Consider the following 21,633-nt stretch of genomic DNA (forward strand, 5'->3'; position numbering starts at 1 on the left):
AAATGGCCCGGTGCTCCAAACACATAGTTTAATACAGTTTTATAAACCAATCCGTTGATTTGACCCTAGCAGCTGGCAATATAGCCTCAGAATTCAGTCACAGTATTTCAAGGAAAATGAAGTGCGTTTTCCATCCTCCTTTTCCCATGACCTGCTATCATTGATAACGCACTGCCTAATTCAAAGAGTGACTCTACTACCACAACTTGCCAGCAGCAGCCACACCATTATAGTACCAATAGCAGTGAGACGGATGCAGTTACATTAGCCGTTACTCACTGTTCTGCACCGTTTGCTGTCATAAGGAGTGCAACTAACAAGCGCTCCAGCGACATTTGCTTGAGCCAGTTTGTTTACTTTTGCCCACATATCACCCGCTATGGTTATTTTCTCCTCACCTGCCTTGGTATCCCAGTTGTACTCAACGGTGTCTTTTTGCCTCAAGTGGTGAAACAAGTTTGTTGGTTTCTAATTACTTGTTTTTATCTTTGCCTAATATTAAAAACAGTTTGATCTGAAACAAAAATTAAAAAGAAATCAAGACATTAAGAAATATTTTTCACAACACTGTCGCTCCCTTCTAAGGAGCTGACATCCGAGACCGACTCGCTGCGCTCACACTCAGACACGTTTGGGTTGTTGCTGTGTACACTACGGAGCATAAACACACAGTATGTCATTGATATCTCAGTGTGACACTTTTATATCATGTAAAAATTTATACTGTTAACATACTGGTATTATACTGGTATGGCAGACAGTGTGATACTGCATAGTTGGCTCGGTAGTTGAATATTAGCCAGTGGCGGATGGCGGTAAATGCCACTGTATTTAGAGATTTATGTCTGGGCTCTAAGTGAGTCTGTATTTGTATTTCAATTATGTATTTGTTTATTTAGCCACTATTGGCAAATTAAAACTAACGTTTATGATAATCAAAAGTCATACAATCACACCATTTTTTAATTGTTTATTTAATTAATAATCCTAAATAAAATGTGGCTTTATTTAAAATGTCATATTTACATGACATTTGGGTTTAAAGGTTTGTCTTTTTTTAATATTTTGAACAGTTTATTAGATAAATAAGAATATAACAGTTTAATTTAAATGAATTCACTGAAATAAAACTCGTGTTTGCAGCCGTTACACAAGCACTACATTTTAAGGTCACACCAGAAGGTTTTTAAAACTACAGTAAATATCAGGGATTTGCTTATCAGCAGTTTCAAAGTGCTGAGAGGCAGTAAGTAACACCAGGCTTAGTTTGTATCAGGATACTTGATCTTTTTGACAACACAGCAGTGGGAGCCTCTAAGATATAAAAAGTCTCTTTTAAACTGTATACTCTGTACAGAGGGAGCTGTTAGCTATTCTATGATGTAACAATAATCACTATAAGGGTCAAATCTACCCCATCGGGCAAGCTTTTGTTATATCCATATTCATTTTATTGTTTTTCTTTCTTCTTCTTTTTGATGGAGGAGTTTATTAGTTTGTTTTTTTTTCCTTGCATACATAAAACTTTCAAGAGGTCTTGTTCTTCTCTCCAAATAAAAGTTGTAATGGCAACACATTCAAACATTTTTATTTGATTTAGTTTTCATTTTTTTCGAGAATATATATTTTTTTAAGTCTAGCAGTAACAGAAAAAGTCTACAGACCTGTGTTAAGCAGGCTATTGAAAACTCTTTGTCTTGGCTGCATTCAGGATAATTAAATTTGGAACGTTATGTTCATAGATGTAGTCATCCCAAAAGAGCCAAGAAATTCACTGTTTTGCCTTTTTAATCTGGTAACTTACTTTTGGAAGTAAGTTGTTATAGTGAAATTTCCTTTTATAATATATTTCTTTCTTACTACTCAGAAGAGTAACTCTTCAGAGTAGCTTTTTTTTTTTCTCCATTCCTTGGGGACATTGGTTATGTTGTCCAGATGATGTGTACCCTACCTGTACATTATACAATTTTGCTTTCCAGTCATTTTTATACCAAAAGGATTTAACTGACAAAGATCAGTCAGGTTGAACAGTTTTTATCTTGTGCATTGAGTATCTGCCTCAAGGCATCTGGAGCAGTAAATGTCTCCACTCGGGGTCTGTTAGTCACAGTTCACTGCAAAACATTATAGCGCCTAAAATATGTTTAACTGGATAAATCCTTCCAGATGTCAAGGACATCTATACAAACAAACTGGTAATAAAAAAACACACAATTATGTAACAGAACAAAAACAAAACAAATAAACCATAAAGGTAAAAAAAGAAGAAGAAATTTTAACTACAAAATAAATCTAGTAAATAAACAGAACCCTGACATAATTCTTAAAACTATAAGGAGTTTTGTTTGAGCTGACAAAGTCAAGCATATTTCAATGTGAAAAGATTATGAATATCGGATATTTAAAGGCTATTTTATTTATAATCAAAATCATTAAGGCTTTGTTACCAACTTTCTTTGATACCAAAGAGGCATTAAAGAAAAATCGAGTTTCTAAATTCATAATATTAGGCAGCAGGAAGGTTAGTCATAATTTGAACAAATGAAATGTTCCATCAGAATTGGAAAATTGTTGTAAAGTATATTCTTAAATAGCATACACAAATATATCTGCACGTGACTTTCCATTATTCCTGCCCACACCATTGGATCAATTACTATGAAAAATGTGTCTATAATTTTAAAATGATCACAACTGCATTTATAAACATACAACTAGGGTCCTATGACACCACTGAGTTGCTTGAAGGTGAAGTAACTCTGTTTTGTGTCTGCTTTCCAGGTTGAGGAGGGCAGTAAAGCAGAAGCTGTGGGTCTGCAGGTGGGAGACGAGCTTGTCAACATCAACGAGATTCCCCTGACTGGATATAGACAGGAGGCAATCTGCCTCGTAAAGGGATCCCACAAGACCCTCAGTCTGGTGGTGAAAAGGTAGGTAACCTGTCCCCAGTTACAGGATGTTTACATCCCCTTCGCCCGATGGGTCGCTGTGGTAACAACTCCAACCATGGAGATGGAGGATCCTGCTTCTCACAGCTGTTTGAGTGTATGCAGTCCAGCCTTTCAGGGATTTCACTATTTGAGTTCCCAGCAGCTGGATGTTCCTGTTTTACCAGGTTGTTTTAGCCCGTAGTCATTAGGAGTTAGTGGCGTGTGAAAGTTGTTCATGACGAAACGGTTCGAAGAAGGAAGTAAGGATATGAATGACATCATTTTTCTGTTGGATCCCACGCAGGAAGGTGTGGCAAGCACGCACACACAAGAGGAAGCTGTTAGGCAAATCCCCTTATATGGCACTGAGATTTTTTTTTTTTTTTTTTTTTTTTTTTTTTTTTAAATCTTCGCCAGTTGGTCTCACATGCTCCTTGATGAGGCTTTTCTTGTTTGTGTTGTTTTCAGATAGCAGCACTTTAGCCACATGTCACTGTCTTTTCTCTTTAACCAGTGAATAGATCGTTAAGATATCAGGAAACCACAATCAGTTATTATAGTTACCAAGAAACAAACTAAGAAAACTAAATATAAAGACCAATTGAAAATTGTTTTGTACTTGAAGAAATAAAAAAGCATATGAAGAAGAAAAAAAAAAAAAAAAAAAAAAAAAATATATATATATATATATATATATATATATATATATATATATATATATATATATATATATATATATATATATATATATATATATATATATATATATAAATAAAAAAAAAACTTATAAAGTTTGTATCTGTTTTCAATATAAGATCCCTTGAAAAATCATATAAATGAAACTTGTATGTGTTTTGGATACTTACTAAAACAATGTATGAAAGTAACGAGAACGTGGCCACTTTCATGAGTAAATCATATAAGCCTTATATGATTCACTATATGAAGTAGGCCACATCTTATGCAAGTCTTTTATAAGTCTTTACTATTTCTTTTCCCTATGGGTATAGTTTAGGTTTGGTTGAATCTGAACCACCAGCCTCAGGAGGCTGGGCTTTACTGAACTGTTCTGAGCTACTTATTACCAATGAGAAGTGACTACCAGTGAGAGTAAAGGATGCTGTTGACTGGGATATGACAGCATGGTTAATGCATAAAAGGGTCTCTTAGGCAACTGGACCTGGGACTGTCCTCTCGTGACCAACTGTCAGCTGCAATATGATGTGGGATGAACAAATTGACTGTTCCCATTTGCAGCGTGGCAGATGCCTCAAAAACTAAAATTAGCACTGAAACAAATAAAAACAACATTGAAATAAATCCACTCTCAAAACTAACTGAAACGAACATAGAATTAAAACTGAATGGAAAATAAAAACCAATACGGCTATAATAACAGACTACAATCACTGTAATTACATCAGTGTGCTGGTTAAAAGCCACTTGTTGTGACTTATGGTTTACTTTTCATATCTGGTATAAGTGATGACTCATTTGTCAGTCCTGCTTACAGACGGGTTTGTTCTGTGTCAAACAGAACTCTCATTGTGTCCTCTTTGCAGCCTGCATTTCTTTCTGTGTTCTATCATATCATAACGTAACCCCTGAACAAATCCTACCGTACAAGGAGGTTCACTCACCATTTATCTCTCCACAAGGACGAGGCTGTGTGACTTGCTTATTGTGGTCTGTTCTCAATGGACGTGTTTATTGTTGAGTCTGGAAACTAGCAGGTTTTACTGTTTATAGCAAGCTGTGTTCATTTCATGACCAAGCAGAAATATGTAAGAACACGTAAACTTGTGCATGCGTTCACTTTACGCTTCAAAAAAAAAAAAAAAGGCCTGTAAACCACACTTACTTAATCAGCTCATTACTGTAAGTGTGAGTTTCATAAACATTATTTTTGCCAGCTCTAATAAACAGGGTGTGTCAATGCAGGTCATTATCTACCTACACCCCAGTTTTCCTAATACCCTCTATAAACAGCCACCTCTGAAACTACCTTTCCTTTAGGGAAAAACATTTGAAGATATTCAGAATGCATTTAAACCTTTCCCCTTTTTTTAAGAAGAAAGACTTATGTGTAGACTCTCATGATGTGATCTGTTTTTAAGGTTAAAAAAAAGTAGTTGGGTTCAGCGATGGTATAATAATTTCACATAGGATAGTTCAGTGTCTGCATGTAGCCTCCGAAACCAAAATTTCATTTTCAACCTCAGTTTTTCTTTAGAGTGGAAGAATAACTAAAACATCCTGAGAGATGGATGACCTGCATGAACATAACCATGTGACTGATTTAAGATGCCGAAAGATCATTACCAATTAGAGCTACTTTTTATAGTGGAGCTGATAAAAATAGCTACTCTGATAACTTCTGTATGAATAAAAATGTAATTAATTTACATCAGATTTGATCAAACTACTCCAAAAAGCATGTGAGGATCAAAGTTATTGTTATTTATTTATTTATTCTTTTTTTTTTTATTCTTTTTTTTTTAGTATTTATTTATTTTTAGTACTCATGGCTCCGTAAAATGTCAGAGAGAGGACTCAGCCTAATAAGGTCATATCAGAAGCCCCACCAATTAAAAAGAAGTTTGGTCTTGAAGGGAAGCTAAAATTGCTTTTTTAGATTGATGTTAAACTGAGGGGCTGCACCAAGTACAAAAACAGGGAGCTGGAAGTGAGGATACAGGCGCCACCTTTAATGTATGTTATCTGGGGCTTAACATAGAGAAAGTTGCACTGAAATGGCAGCAGGAATGTAGATCTTTCTGACTTGATCAGATAGCAGAAAAGTGAATGAGGGTTAGCTGCTGTGGAGCAATCAGAGGCTGTAAGAAGATAAAAATGCTGAAGGTAGACCTGGGAAACACCACCCGCACTCACCTTCTTCTTTTGCACTTTTTACATGAAGTATGATAAATTACTATACCTCAGTCATACACTACTCACAAGAATTAAAGGAACACTTAAAAAACTCATCAAAAAAATCATGCTGGATATCGATACTGATATGTGCGAAGTAGAAACGCCCCAGTCAGATGGTGGATTCAAATCCAAGACCTTCTTGGTGTGAGAAAGTTTTCAGACTTAAAATTTAAAAAACTTGTATTTCTCATTAGCTAACATGGAGTTTTGTTATGCAGTGCAACTCCCTGTAAATTTCCAATCATACCCTGGTATTGCAGGACTGTATGAGACTGTTTGACCTTTTGTTAGCTTAAGGTAAATTAACTGTACCTAACAGCATGAATTTGTCTTTTCTGTAATAAATATCTGGAGAGCGGTTAGACTTGTAAACTTCACATAATGTCTGACTGCCATATATATTATTCCTTGTGAAAAAGAGGAGGGAATTTTGGATTTATTATGCGACAGGGGAGCAGGATGTATGAGTAAAGGATCTGGGTATTGTCATTTCAGACGTTTCCTTACAAGGTCAGGTCTTATTGTTCATGTTGCACTTTACAGACTTCCAGTCCCACGGGACTCTTTCTGCTCGTCTGTGGTGAAGAATTTGCTTTGTTCCGGCTGTCTGAGATGGCATCTCCACTCAGTCATTTTCCAAGGCCACAATAACAAGTCTGTGTCTGATTTAGCTCACAACAGAGTGATAGTGGTACATTTACTGAGCCTCAAAGCTTCAATTTCAGCCCCATTTTGTCTATTTTTCATCCAGCTGCAGTCTGATTGTTGTGTAGAAAACTTGTGTTAAGGTTTTAAAATGTTAAAGTGACTCTTTCCTCATCACTAACACGGAGCCCTGATCTGTGTCTGTGTGTGTAACACCTTTGTTGTTATTTTAGGGATAATATTGGATAGTTGAACAGGGACCAGAAAGCTGTCAGGACCTGCTCCAGTTTACAGGTGTGGCCTCTGCACAGACAGCAGGAGGGAGGAGCTTGATGCAGTGAGCCATGTTTCTTTGTTTTGTTTTTTTAGGGTTTTTTGCATGCGGTGACTAATTTGAGATAGTGAGCATAATGTCAAAGGGGAGAGGCTCGTCGCAAGTCACACGAGAATCACAAAGGTGTGGTTACGTGTGGGAAAAGCATCTCGTATTTGCACACGCCTCGACAAAACAAACGTGCTTCAGCGTCAGCGTGCGGCGTGCAGAGATCTCTTGGGTTTTCCAGAAAAACACATTTTGGTCTACTTCAAAAACACAATAAGGATATGAGCTGAGCTAAAGCTAAATTGCACCTTCCATCCACAATTTGTTTTAAACTTGCCAGCACTAACTACAGCATGCAGTCAAACACTATAATTCTCCCACACACTGCATTTGCATGAGCGCCAACATGTTATTGTTGCTGTTTGTGGAGTCTGAAATACAAAATTAGTCGAGTTTAGTCAAAGTCCTGCATGAAAGTTTCGGATCTTAAGTATTAAGTTGTGCTTTTTTTATGGCCCACTGAGTTTAGTTTGTTTTTAATTTTATTTCCCTTGTAACTTATGGTTATTTTGGCTTTTATTTGGGTATTATTATTTTTTACTATCTTTTCATTCTTATATAATATGGGCGCTAACTCTCACTTGTTGCCAGCCTTACATGGCCACTTGAGGAACTCTACTTTTTCAGTCATTTTTCTGCATCCGGTTTAGTTAACAATACTGGTCGGAGTCTAAATTGAAATTGCTTGTCTTTGGTAACCTATTTTTCATTCAGATAGCAAATTGTTTAAATTGAAAACAAGACAGTGACATGATACCAGAACGATACGTAATATTGAAATTGTGGTGCTATAAAAAGGTGTGCAAAAGCATTATCAGTGGTACAGTTTTACACTGAGTATAAAATAGTTGCATAAAGTATAAAATATAAGCTCAAATGAAGTGCTTATGTATGTTCTTGGTCTTTAGGACTATATAGTAGGGACTGTTAAGAAGTTGTTGTATTGTAATGTTGCTGTTGAAGGTTGTGTCTCTAGAGTAAAGCTCTTGATGAAGAAACTTTTTTTTTTTCCTCCGTGCAGTTCACTTTATTTTGTTTGTTTCTGCAGTTTGGAGCTGTCAGGGTTTCAGTCCCTACGAGGCCCCCTACAGTCTGGACTGGCTTCCTTTCAGGCATTTGCTGTACATGCCACTAACTGTGGAGTGAATCATTAAACTGTACATGCGGCTTGTAGTGCGTTGTGGCATTTGGTTTCCTGCTCTTGGTATTATTACAACGCTACCACAGTCACAAACCAGCCTCGTTATTTTGTACTGAAAGAGACGTCTCCAATACTCAGAATGCGTGTCTGTGTCTGATTCAGATACATGAAGGCTGCGCAGTGTTTCAGTGAACAATCCAGTTATACCTGGAAAAGCTTACTGGCATCAGTGCAAGCATTCAGCGGGGGGTGCAGAGCTTACATTTGCTGGGCTTAGTTTTTCTAAATAAGCCCATGCACTATGTTGGGTATGCAGTGTGCTGAATTGTTGTTGTAAGCAGATTTCTTAAAATTGTTTGTCTCAAGTGAGGAAATGATAGTTTAGATCAGTGATTCATGAAGTGTGATCCGTAGCCTTTTGATGGACCATGAAGGTACTGCAGCAGAGTTCATGCAGGCCCTTAAATAGTTTTGGAGTAAATTGAAGAAATTAGTGTCTTAAAATCTAATGTATCTTTGAAAAGTGAAGTTACTTGCTTAGCATGCCTGGGAGTATGGCTGTTGGGATGGCATTAAAATTCATAGTACAGGAGATATCAAGATGAAAAACAAATTCAACTAAAGATTAATCATTTTTATGAGCACTCCAATTCTCCAACTATAACTCTGACTTGTTCCTAAAATGCAAATCTTTCATTAAAGCTTTCTGTATTCAAGTGAATAAAATGTCAAAACTACCATGTGGATTTGACAGAGAGAGGTGAAGTGACATAGTATTAATCAAAGACAATGAAGACAACATGTTATCTTTCCAAAAGGGTAATAAATGTTTCCCAACAAGTAAATTATAGTCAGGGCTGGATTAGGGGACCCTAAACCCTCCCTTAATTACGTTGGAATAGGTCTTGGCTTCTGGGTTTCCCATGATGCACTGAGTGTTTCTTTCACCAAGTGCTTGCTCAGAGTCGGTCAGTCACATTCAGGTGACTGTGATTTGGCATTGTATAAATAAAACTGAATTGAACTGAGTGATCTGAGTGATGTTCTTCTATCTTCTACATTAAAGAACATCTCTCTGAACATGTTGAGTGTTCAGAGAACACTCAACATGTGGGGTTCCTGTTCCAGAGGGGCATGATTCAACACAAACCATGTCCTTACACAATTACACATTAGCTATTAGTGCCTAAACATGACACTGTAGTTTTTAAGATATACTGAAGCAGCAAGTGGATGTGGAATAAGAAAACAAACGAAGCAAGTTGAAACCACTTACTAGGGATTAAAGTGATATCATGCATCCCGAGCTGCTGGTTACTTGAGATGTCACTGATTGTTACAGTGATAACTTCAGGTCTTAAGGTCAGTAACCCTGAGGGGTAAGGTATCTATCTATCTATCTATCTGTAATCTGATCGAACCCGACAACCTTTGTGAAACCAGCCTTGTAATGTAATGTATGGATGTTGTTTTGAGACATAATACTGGGAGGGTCAGCCGTGATGTTTAGATTGTCAGCCTCCGAAAATGAAAAAGGTTTCCAGGTGTTTCTGGTCTCTGGTCAGTGCAGCAGCCGGTGACTTGACAGCTGGTATGCCACTCAGCCCAGGAATGTGCTGGTCATTACGTGCTGCTCACGGTTCACCTCTCTCACCCGAAACATGACTGGTTTGATTGTAGGATTTGCTGAAGAAGGTCTTTGTGAGTGCCTTTTTAGAGACCAAATACAGCCCAACAGTTTACCTGAAAAGTGCAGGTTTGGCAACCTCACCTTTTGTTGTTGTTGTTTTTAATGCTCCATCTTTTCAGGTCACTAACATGTGCTTTCTTGTTACATTTAGGTTTTTAATCGTAGATATTGCAACAAATGTTAATGATATCAGCTGCGTTTGTTAAACCTGTGAAGAACATAATCCCACAGCTGAGCCTCACAATGCAGACCTTGTTCAGATGGATTGTACGCTTGATTGCTTCCCTCACAATAGAAGACTGTGAATTTTATTGCCTTCCTATCAGCTTTAGGGTGCAACCTTTCTTCACTAATCTTCTTGCCTGTCACCAGACCTCTTGCTGGTGGTGCCAGAGCACATTTTTAGTCAGGGGAAAAAAACACACAGGAATTTGTGCTTGCTCTCCATCGCACAAAGTTAAATATTCTTGTAAGAAATTGATTGATTTTTTTTAATTTTTTTTGAAGGTGGCATGACAGGTCATTGAAAGTGAAATTGAAATGAAGGAAAATAAGAGTTTAAATGTCTTATAGTTTCCATTAATTTGGGGGGAAACAGCCAACACAGTTATTGGATAGGATTTTTGTTAATTTCCCAACTATTTATTTAAGATGTGTGACATTAGCTCACACACTGCAGGCAATAACCTAATAGAACAAATGACACATCTGCCACTTCTCTACTTCTCAGCATCAGTAGATTCTAGTGCAGAGGTGGGCAACCTTTTTTTTCCTCATAGGGCCAGACTGACTTGGATACAAGAAGCAAAATGCCAAAGATTGACAAGGCAAAAAAACCCGAGACACACAGTGGTGAAGAGTGTCTACAAATGTCTTCATTTTCTGTGACCCATGTTACTTTACTGTAATTTTGATACCATCACAGAAAAGATCTGTATCAACAAATAAAGAAAACCTCTATTTATGAGCACATGGTACTACAAATACAGCGAAATTAGTGAATTACTTTCCACCAAGATTTTTCATGGGATTTATTTTGTCTGAGACAATCAGATGGTTTAAACATTGAGCCCTATCTTACTTTGAAACTTAAGTTGCTGTTTTTCTGCTTTCCTGTGATAGTGATGGTCCCCATAGTCCACCACCCCCATAGTCAGACAGACTTGAAGTCCACCATGATGGCAGTTTTTGTTCTGTTCTGGAGAGCCTCTGTGAGCTGGAGGGTCACTCTAACCAGAGCCTGCTGCAGGTGGAGATGCCTCCCCAGAAACGTTCTGGCTCTTATTGCTTTATGTTTTGGGTGGCTGACATAGTTTCATTTGCCTTTTAGGTTGTTAGTGTTAGATAAAGATGGTTTGCAAGCCATTTTCAGCCCTTGGGCCATATTTTGCTCTTGTGTGATGTCGTTAATTAGGAACATGCACTGGTAACCTGGATGTTTTCTGATAATTAATGTCAGAAAGGTTTAATTTTAAAGGGCAATATCAACCTGTCAGTGACTTTTCAAAAGAAATTACAACGTAAGGTTTCCTTTTTTTTTTGCTTTCTCTGCATTTTGATACCAGGCTCATCTTCAGAAATAATTTTCTAATTTACTTTGACACCAGTTATAAGGCTACACTTAAGAAGAGTAAGAAGCACAATTTAATGCAAAGTCTGTTGTTGTTGCTGATGTTTCTTCCTTAGCCATGCTCTATAATGGAGGCTTTCGGGAAACTGGGTGCCCTCACACCCTAGAGATCAACCTGTTGCCATAGTAATGGTATAAATGCATGTCTGCCTCACAACAGGGGAGATGGGAAGGGAAGAGAAAAGTCCGGCATTTCATCCCATCATTAGCATATTAGCCCTTTGGAGCCAATGAGACGGGGCAAGGTACGGGCTGGCTGTGACAATAGCCCTCCTCCTCCATTTCTGCCCACTCCTGCACCCCCTCTCAGGGGAAAAACCCAAGTAATCCTGAAGGAAATCTCCTCTCTGCTCAGCCTAAATCTATCAGGAGGACTTAGTTTTAGTAATGGCTATTCTGTGTTGAATATTGCACGTGAGCTATCCCTGGCCTGTGAGTTTGGTGGTATGGATGATACCCAGCGGCCTGTGTGCCTCTTTATTTCGGTGCGTCTTTGAAGTGGCATTGGAATGTGGTGCCTGACCAGCACATGGACGCAGCTGGTCCTTCAAACTGATTTCCAGCCTGATATTATAGGAGTATCTTTTAAAAAGCCGATTTCCTTCTTTGTGTCATTTCTGAATTCCTTCGTGCAGATCTTTGGTGAGTGCTAATGAACTTTTATTTAATGATTTATTCGCTTCTTAAATTCAAACCTTTGATTTCAATGTTTGGAGGCTTTTTTTGTCCTGTCACACATCTGGGGCCTCTGTGCTTGTTTTTCTGACCCTAATACTCTGTTATTGTTGTGATTGCTTCTGTCTTATCACTCAGTAAGAGGTCACCCATTATTTTAGGTTAAGCCATGATCAGCAAGACTTAACATTTCAAAACCAGATGCATATTAATCTTTGACTGAAAGGATTTTAGCTCCCAAAAAAAATTTGTGAATAAAGTATTATTAATTAACTGACCATTAGTTGTTAAGCTTTTTGGGTTTTTTTTGCTGGTACTTGTCATTTGAAACTGAATCTAAACTGGTCAGTCAGTAAAAATCTACCCCCCCCCCCCCCCCCCCCCCCCCCCCCCCCCCTCATGCCATCTGATTCACTTTCCAAGCATATCTGTGCTGGTCCAGCTGTAGCCCTGACGATAGGCCTAATAAAACCAGCCTCATTTGCATACCAATAGCAGGCGCCATGTGTGGTTAGCGGCTAGTGCCCCAGAAACATGGACTGATGGGAGATGAGGAAGACCGAGCCCCCGTGTTGGCTTTTCTTTGTCCTCTAAATAGGCCTTAACTCTAATCCACAATTAATTTTGTGGAATCGTCCCACTTTATTGAGCTTCACCTTAAATCTCAATCTATAAAAAGAGTGCAGGGTGCAAAAATAAAAGCTTAGGTTATGAAAATTGTTTTCATGTCTCCGTCTGAAGGAAGTTGCTGTTTGAATCGCTTGCCATCAGACTGCTGAGAGCAAAGTGACTTAAGGGGCAGAAACTATTGACCCCGAGGTTTCTAGCACAGAGTTCAGAACATTATTTTCCAGAGAGCCATACTGGAAGTAGACAAAGTGCAACACATTGAATAAGTGAATTAAAACACGATGGGCATAGTTCTGAAGTGTTAAACTCCATCAGTTGATAGATGGATAATGGATTTTCTAACCCAGGAGGCCTGAGTCCCTGATTCAGCAAACGCGTCCTTTAAAAATGACAGAAAAAGTTTGTTGTCCCCAGAGTTCAGGCAGTACCATCAAAATGTAAAAAAATCATTTTGTTTGGTTTCTCGTGTAATATTTGAGAATATTTTTACCAACTCAAACTTTATTAGTAGCCTACAACTGCATTGCTGAGGAGCACTGAATGATGTTATTCTCACCTATAAAAATATGTTTCAACCAAAAACACATTTTTGTTTAGCGAATTGGCAAAAATTGCAGAATAATGAGAGAAAACAAAAAGCACAGCTGCACAGTTGTTTAGTTTTATTAGAGCCCAGCCAATTCATTGCTGGGTCAGTATTTACAGGTCTATCAATATCAGCGATTATAAAGACTGATAAATGATGTGATCTGTGTCCAGGAAGCATGTTTAACAAACTCTGAGTTAATTAACTCAAGTAACAGTCAGCCGTATCTTCACCATGAGTTAAGCACATGTGAGAGTAGGTAGGGAAAGCTGTCATAAATAGAGCCCTGCTAGAACAGAGCCTTCCAGCAGACCGTATCAGTGCTGACCATAATATAATATGAGGGTTTTTGCTCAACTTGAAATTTCATTAGATGAAACATTTAATTTCTAAATCTAATTATTCAGCTGTAACCTGAGAGGGACAAAATGTAGGTGACAGAAACTGAAGATAAAATCTGGAGAAACTCATCAGACACAGTTTACTGACGGCCCTGTGGTATTAGTTGCTGAGATGGCAACAGCAGCTCGGGGTTGGATTTGCCCTCCCGTCAGGTTTTTTTTTATTAGGTAAAAGTTATTTTTGCTACAGGTTATTACCATTTTGTTGTTCCAGTAATTATCCAGTGAGGATAAAAAAAGCTTCATGAGATTGAAACAAGAACTATTTCCAATCTGATCCAACATCAGCCTTCACTGATTGATGATGGCTCTCTTACAGCCATACCAGAGATGTTTTAGGAGTGAAGAGTTCAGTAATAGTTTCACATTTAACTGAAAAAATGCAGATTGGCTTTCCAAGTCTTTAATGAATTTAAAGTTTTGTCAGTTAAAGAAGACATGCTGTAAGAAATGTCTAAGCTTGTATATATTTTAAATATTCCATTGTAGTTGTGGGAGGATGAGCTATTTTAAATAAGAATTAAGCCATTATAAATGGGGCCAAATCTGCAGCTTTACTTTAGACTCTGTTACCACGGTAACTGACTCAGAATTAAAGGTAAATCTTTCTGTAACAAAAACCTGAGTTTCCCTCATCTTAGGGTCAACGAGTTGTTAGCTAGACCTGCCTCCCAAAACAGGGTACAGGTTAGATAAAAGTCAGCGAACAACTACAAACAACGACTGTTAAGTTTCTTGTGTCTGAACACATGAAACATAAACGAGTGATAATCAGCCTGTAATATTTTTCGATGCCAAATATCTGCATCGGTCTTAAAAATCTTGAGCATTAGTAACACCGTCTATATCATATAAAGTCACAGTTATCGTGATTCCTCTATTTCAGCTGTTTTGTTATAGGTTGAGTTTAGTGTTTTGGCTCATTTGACACAAATTTCCAGATTGGCGAGAAATGTTGAATTATAAAACCAAACACTCGGTTATTTTAACGACCGCAGGTGTAACTACAAGGTTCTCCTCATTTCCTCGTTCCTGTCAAACTGTGTCAGTTTAACCTCGGTGGGGACAGAGAGGCGGTCTGGGAGGCAGACGACAGCTTGGATTGAGGGGTGAAGAGGCTGATCTGACTGTGTAAGAGATCGTCTGTCCTCTTAAGCGCCCCCACCCCATGCTGGGCTGCTGTTCCCTCACAGACCATATGGCAAAGTCTGAGCTCACCTCAGCTACGCTCACATAATGAGCCTAATGACTGATCAGTGAAACTGCATTTGCTCTGTAATGTACTTTTCTGTCCATCGTGACCAGGTATGACCTCATGCACATGCCCAGACTTTGAGCATGCTCATGCTGTGACAGTGTCATCAGTTTTTGACAAGTAGAGGGCGCTCTAGCACTACATATCAGCAGGCGTCTCCAGAGCTGTAATACACGTTCCTCGGCTGTCCTGCCTATGAGAATACTCAGTGATAAATAATGCCTCCCATTAATTATAATTATATTTTTATATTATTATGATTTTTGGCTTCCACTGACGATTAAAACAATATAATCAAAAAGATAACCGTCTTTTTATAAGTTTCATATATCCACATTAATGGCATTCATTTCTGCCTGTAGGCTTTTGCAGCACAACATAAAAATGCAGTGACTAGAAGGGGAAAAATTACCACAAAAATCAAAGCCTATAATGATAAAAGCATAAATATATTTGACCCTACACAAATTTCCCATATCCATGCCACACCAATGTGTCCATTACAGTTTGTACACATGTAAATAAAAGTTGTAGGTGAAGTAGGGCTGGGGGTCATTTGAAGGTTCAGGATCACTTGTCCTGCTCAGTTTGTGAGACACTGCCCTCTAAGTGTGAGGTTGTCCTGTGTATGCCAGTCGAGCTCTTAGTATGTGTGTATGTGTTCCTCCCCTTGCTGCCCAGGAATATGAAAATGGTGGATATTGTAGCTCAGAAAATGCCCTCAGAGAATGACGTGCTTGTGGCGAGAAGCTTTCTTACGAAGATTTTGCGAAGTTCCATGAGGTACGAACCTGCAACTTCATTGTAATCCGTAGTGAACATTTTCTTTTCTTCCTCTCCTGTCCTTCATTCCTTTTTGTCTGCCCTGTGCCCATAATCACATAAATCATATATGTAGTGATTTTATTACTGCTCTCATAGAAAGTCTATCTGCACCCATCGGCATGCCTTTCTGTGTTGTGGTTCATTAGATGAATGATGTTCATCCCATTCATACAGCATGCAGTTCATTATCTGCTAGTAACTGATAATACAATTAATGAGACTTTGTTGTTTTTCATGTTTGTTTGATTTGTGACATGGATCTCAGAAAGCAGCACCTAAAAGGGTAGGTTCCTTATAAATATAAATGTCTGGTTAATCAGGGAAGTAATAGTTTGACAGACAAGCAGCAGCTCACTCAAGGTGTAGATTCAAACAGAAAAATCACACAGAGCCGATACGTGTAGGAAGAAAACTGAAAATGATGAATACACTCAATGAGAAGGACGACGACATGCATAACAAATGAGAAAGCTGTGATTTTAAGAACAGGCTTAAAGGTTGTTACTGATTCTCTGAGCCTCACCTCTTCAGGCAGGTCGTTCCACGCTGAGGGGTCCTGATGGTCAAAGTTCCATCACCTCTGGATTTAACTGAGCCCAACTCGAGGAACGAAGGCTGCAAAGTGGCTTTTATAGGATATATAACTGCTATATAGTTGTTGTTGTTTTTAAAAAAAGCAAGCAGGGAGCTGATTGTTTTGGGCAAAACCAGCAAATAGCCAGGGTGCTGCTCTTGGAGGAGAGTGAGTGGCTTTTCATTCATGCCTTGTCAGTCATAGTGGAGGGAGGGTGTTCACTCTATATAAAATCGGTCAGATCTAAAGAAAGTTCCCAAAGAAACAGTTTGTTTGGGTTTTTTTTTTTTGTAAATTAACTTTAGTATATTTAATTAAACTAAACTTTGCCTTCATATAATTAAGATTTCCTGAGTTATAGGTACTCAAAGTACATAGCTTAGGTTGAAATGATACTTTTAAGTTTCCTTTTTTTCCTAATAATTTGTTGAAGAAAACTTCAAAAACCAGGTTTTAGCTTTAGATTGTGACACTTGGAGTGGGTGTAAAATTGATTTTAAGAAAAGCTTGCATGGGTTTTTTTTTTTTGGGTTTTTTTTTAAATGTGGATATCTCCTTTACTGAAGGTGGTTTGGGGCCTGTACAGACCCAAACCTTCAAGGACAGAGATGGGCGTACTTCAGGCCTTTTTGCAGAGCTTTAATGACTGAAATTAGTTGGTTCACGATAGTGTAGACACCTATGAATGATTTTTCTTTCCCCAAAAGTGATTTATTTCTGCAACAGCTGCGATTTTTGCTTCACATATTCACATAACCGATTGTCCCTCTTTGATTAGTCACTAAAGTTTTACATAGTGCTCACTCCCGACCATTTTATTATTTAAATTTCAACTCAGGGTGAAGACCATTAAAGGTGTAATGAGTGGTTTCACCTCTGAACAATCAGGCCTGGCTCTCGTGTTTCAGCAGAATGAAAAAAACATATCGCAGCAGAAGTCTGACTCCAGTGTGATTTAAAAAAAAATCCAACCTTACACAAAATGTGCAATGTTTTTGCTTATTGGGTCACATTAGTGGCTTTAGCAGCATCTTCCAGTTGTAGTGGCTCATTATGTGGAAGCACATACTGTTTTCCATAAGGATTTGGTCTCTAATCCTAGTCTGTGTTTTTTGCCCTCTCTGCAGGAGGAATGAACCTATAAGTAGGCCTCACTCCTGGCACTCCACCAAGTTCAATGAAAGCCAACCAGGGACTGCCAAAACACAGTCTCCACCCGCGGCAGTCTGGCACACTCACTATGATGCAAGGTACCTCAGACTCTGAATGTTGCACATAAGCACTTTTGATCAGCAGTATGTGATTATGTGCTTCGTGTCCTGCAAGCTCTAAATCAAGGGCGTCAAACCCGTTTTTGTTCATGGGCCCAATTGGATCTCAACTGGGCCTGACCAGCAAAACCACTCCAGAAGAAATTTTCCCCACTAAATTTATCTTTCAGTGTTTAAAAGAAACCAAAAAATTAAACTTCAACGAAGAAATTTCACAAACAATCCTTTATAAAGCAAGTGATGAAGCCCCTGAAATGTGCAACCTCATTTACAGAGTGGAGCTATGAGGCAAAAAACCTAAACTGTAAAATATTTCTTTTTTTACTTGGGACTTTGCTTAGTTTTAAATATATTTTAAATGCAAAACAAATACATTAAAAGTAGTAGCTTTGGTGGAAGACACTGGTACAACCCAACATACAAAGAGTTAAGACCAGGCTAAGAGTCTGTCTCATGAGGGCAGCTATGAGTACCTGCCAGCCTGCCTCTGCTGAAGGATGTTTTAAGGTGCCGACAAGGACGAAGAGAGGACCAGACCCGATGACTCACTCACCACAGGAGCCCTCCATGGTGTCAAGGTTTGAGTGACAGAGCCGAAGCTATTACCACCTAAAGATGGTCAAAGATACTGAGAGAATAGGAGACACAGCTGCAGGTAGCAGATAGTCAATCCTTTCACTGGCCCACATACCTTGAAAACCTTGAAAGGTTTGTCTTCTAGATAGATCTTGGTGACAGAAGGCTCTTTTTTAGTGATGTTTGGCTTAAGCCGAACTAAACATCCAGTGAGTGACCTTTCATAGACGTGCTGAACAGAAAGGGCTGCTTTTGATTTGTAACATAAGAAAAAAAAACATGAGCTTCATAGTGAAAATGAACACACGAAGTACCAAATACTTTCTATCTCAGTTGTTTTTTTTATTATTGGAAATAAAAAAGAAATTAAAATTGGATTAATTTATTTTTGTATTTAGTTTTTGTATTTCAAGCAATAGTCATGATGTAGACCAGTCTCACATTATACCCCTACACCGAAAGGCCAAATACACAATAAGGCAGGGGTGTCAAGCATGTGGTGCAGGAGCCAGAACCAGGCCGCCAAAGTGTCTTTCTTTCATCATGCTACTCTGTGCTGGACCCACCTGAGATTCAATTGGCCTGAATGTAGCAAATGGCTCAAATAATGTATGTTTAACAGGTTTTAAGATAAAGTGTTTAATCTGTGTTTACTTGTGTTGTGTCTGTGTTGTTTGGTGTCCAAAAAGCTTATAATTAACTACATCTAAATGTGATAAAACGAACAGGTTACATAGTGGTACAGATTTAGATCCCTTTATTATTAACGGCAAACTTTTACAGCTGAAAAACCAGTTGTTCAAAAATCTGTCATTTCTCTTAACCTCTAGCTCGTCATCGGCCAATCTCTCCACCAGCTGGGAGCAAACAAACCTGCGCAGAGTGTCCGACCAGTTCAGCTCTCACGGCAGCATGGACAGCCTAGAGCATGTGTCACACCCATACGCCGCTGGTCAGCTCTCACACGCCAAATCAAACAACAGCATGGAGCAACTCGGAGGAGGGAAAAGGGACTCGGCCTACAGCTCTTTCTCCACCAGCTCCAGCACGCCGGACTACACCCTCTCAAAAAGCAATGCTGCTTCAACAGAGAACATGGTCTACAAAGTCGGGCAGTGGGAGGGGGGAGGAAAGCACAACAGCAGTGGCAGAAATGGCCACAGCCTGGCTGCAGAGGGAGTCAGACAGGATGACAGGCTCACGTATTTTCAGATGCCAGGCGTCAGCTCAGGCTGCGATGGTCCACAGACCGAGGAACCGGCTGGTTCCCACCATTCAACTTCAAGTAGAACCAGCTTTGGCCCTGTTTGGAACGTCCCCGAGAAAAAGAAAACTGCTTCTTCTTCTCCTCCGCCTCCACCACCACCCACACGCAGTGATAGTTTTGCTGCTACTAAAGTCCATGAAAGAGGGCTGATGATTGCTCACCCCGAAGGAATCGATTCCCACCTGCAATCCAGAGCTTCATGTGAAAATCGCTGTCACAACATTTCCCTGAAGAACGACCATGACAGTTTTTACTTTCAGTCTGAAAAATCCCATCAGGACCAGTTCACTTCAAACAAACGGTATTCCCACTCCAGTGACGTTCGGCAGCCCACCCATGTTAACCAACCTTACCATCAAAGACACCACAGCGAGAAAACCACTTTTCATCCTCAGCCTTGGGCTACTTCTGCACCAAAGCCAAAGAACGTAGGTGGGTACTATTACAGCATGCAGGAGGTATCTGCTAACGGTTCAACACAACACACTGGCCAGAGCCAGAGAAAGAACTTAAGTTCCTCTACAGGCCCTGACCAAAACACAGAGAGCAGCGGGCACAGCCGTTACTACTGTGTGACTACATGCCAGCCCACACAGCCGAACCCTGTGTCTTTGTCAGGAATACCAGAGGACAGGGGCTGTGCGACATATCTGCCACAGACTGGAAATGAGCGAACCTCTCACAGTCCGCTGACGGTTGCTAAAGTGAAGTATCATCTGCCCCAACAGCAGCAGCACTCACACACTAAAGACACCAATGGGTACAGCAAGCACCAAGTCACTAGTGTACATGAAAACCCGGCACTTAAAACGGGCTCAGAAGATTGGGGAGGCCAGAGAGGGCACAATACACAGACAGAAGAATCTCGGCACAGCAGTCAGTCTGAACAGCGCCGGCTTCTACCACTGCAGCACAGAGAACTGCCCCAAGAAGTCAAGCACGACAGCCAAAAGAGCAACAACATCTCCCCCCAGGCCAACCCCATGCTCCACTCACTGTCTTTGGATGTCGCAGGGCAAGATGATAGAGGAAGAGGCGGTGCAGTTTCTGACGAGTCCACTGAAGCTAAGCAGTTAAAGCGCGAAGACCGCTTTGCCACCACACTGAGAAACGAAATCCAGATGAGAAGAGCAAAGCTGCAGAAAAGTAAAAGTGCGGCTGTCCTCCCCTGGGTTGAGGGTCAGGCTAAAGAAGATCAGGACATCCGGAAGTCCACCGAAAGTACAACTCCAACCTCCTCCTCCAGCTCCTACAAGGACCACCTGAAGGAAGTGCAAGAGAGGGTGCTCAAGGCTACATCTTTCAGGAGGAGAGACCTGGAGCTAGTTTTACCAGAGCACTCTAATGCTGAGGCTTTACCTAACTACCCATCCTCGGCACATGCGCGCAAAGATGTCACGCCTCTGCCAGCTGTCACACAGTCAGCAACGAGCCATTCAGGAGGTCAGGTGACTCGCACTGGTGGTCGAAAGCATTTTCCTGCAGAAAAGAAAGTTAAGTCTTTCTCTGAACCAGACAAAATTCACAAAGTGGGGACGAAAGAGGGTGTCGCTCCAAGTGATAATACAAGCTCCTCATTAGACCAGCAGAAACTCTTTGAAGACGGTAAGAAACCAGGTCTACCTCACCACATGCCACTTGAGAGCCATATCAAGCGCCAAAGTCGAGAAGCCGCCTCTGTTGGTGCAACAGAAAATGCAATGAAAGGAATCAAAGGTAGAGATTACGCTGAGGAGGCCTTCAGAGTTTCTACACAAAAGCAGTCCATCCAAGACCAGCAAAGACTGGGCACGTTTGCCGAGTATGAGGCCAGCTGGAATACACAGAAGAAACCTTCAGAGAAAAGGGTCTCTGGACGGTACAAGTCAGCTGATAACATACTCGATCCAGGAACCGAGGAGAGAGCCAGAACCACCTGTTCCCATGAGAGGTTCAGATCGTCTCCATCTACAGAAGTCTACGAACAGGTGAGGCATGAAATCTCACGAGGTCCATGATCTCAGAGTAACTTTTGTTAAGATAGAATTATCAATGCACGAAAAATTTTTCGTCATTTTGAAGTCCCTGGTGTGTCAAACCCTCTTGGTGGCCTTTACATCTCATTAAGAGCAAAAGTGCTGACTGAAGGTACAGCGACAAAAGAGAAGCCAAGTCAAATATTAATCCATGTTTATTCTTAGTGGCACACCCTCAACTTAAGCAAGAGAAAGGGGCAACCCTT

General features: G+C 39.8%; 1 protein-coding gene across 6 annotated transcripts in view; it reads left to right on the plus strand.

Annotated features, from left to right (window-relative positions):
* The window catches only part of shroom2a (shroom family member 2a), a 44,671-nt gene that overhangs the window by 12,027 nt on the left and 11,011 nt on the right, over nucleotides 1-21,633 (plus strand). For 3 of the 6 annotated variants that reach the window (XM_076879792.1, XM_004557053.4, XM_004557056.5), the window contains 5 exons: nucleotides 2,782-2,930; nucleotides 15,581-15,682; nucleotides 15,990-16,007; nucleotides 17,426-17,548; nucleotides 18,976-21,379. In XM_076879792.1, coding sequence (XP_076735907.1) covers nucleotides 2,782-2,930; nucleotides 15,581-15,682; nucleotides 15,990-16,007; nucleotides 17,426-17,548; nucleotides 18,976-21,379 — 2,796 coding nt within the window. Of the gene's footprint in view, nucleotides 1-2,781; nucleotides 2,931-10,988; nucleotides 11,995-15,580; nucleotides 15,683-15,989; nucleotides 16,008-17,425; nucleotides 17,549-18,975; nucleotides 21,380-21,633 lie in introns of those variants that run through there. The other 3 variants (XM_076879793.1, XM_004557054.4, XM_004557055.4) reach the window with 3 other exon arrangements.

The sequence above is a fragment of the Maylandia zebra genome, linkage group LG23 (genome assembly GCF_041146795.1).
Source record: "Maylandia zebra isolate NMK-2024a linkage group LG23, Mzebra_GT3a, whole genome shotgun sequence".
NCBI lineage: Eukaryota > Metazoa > Chordata > Actinopteri > Cichliformes > Cichlidae > Maylandia > Maylandia zebra.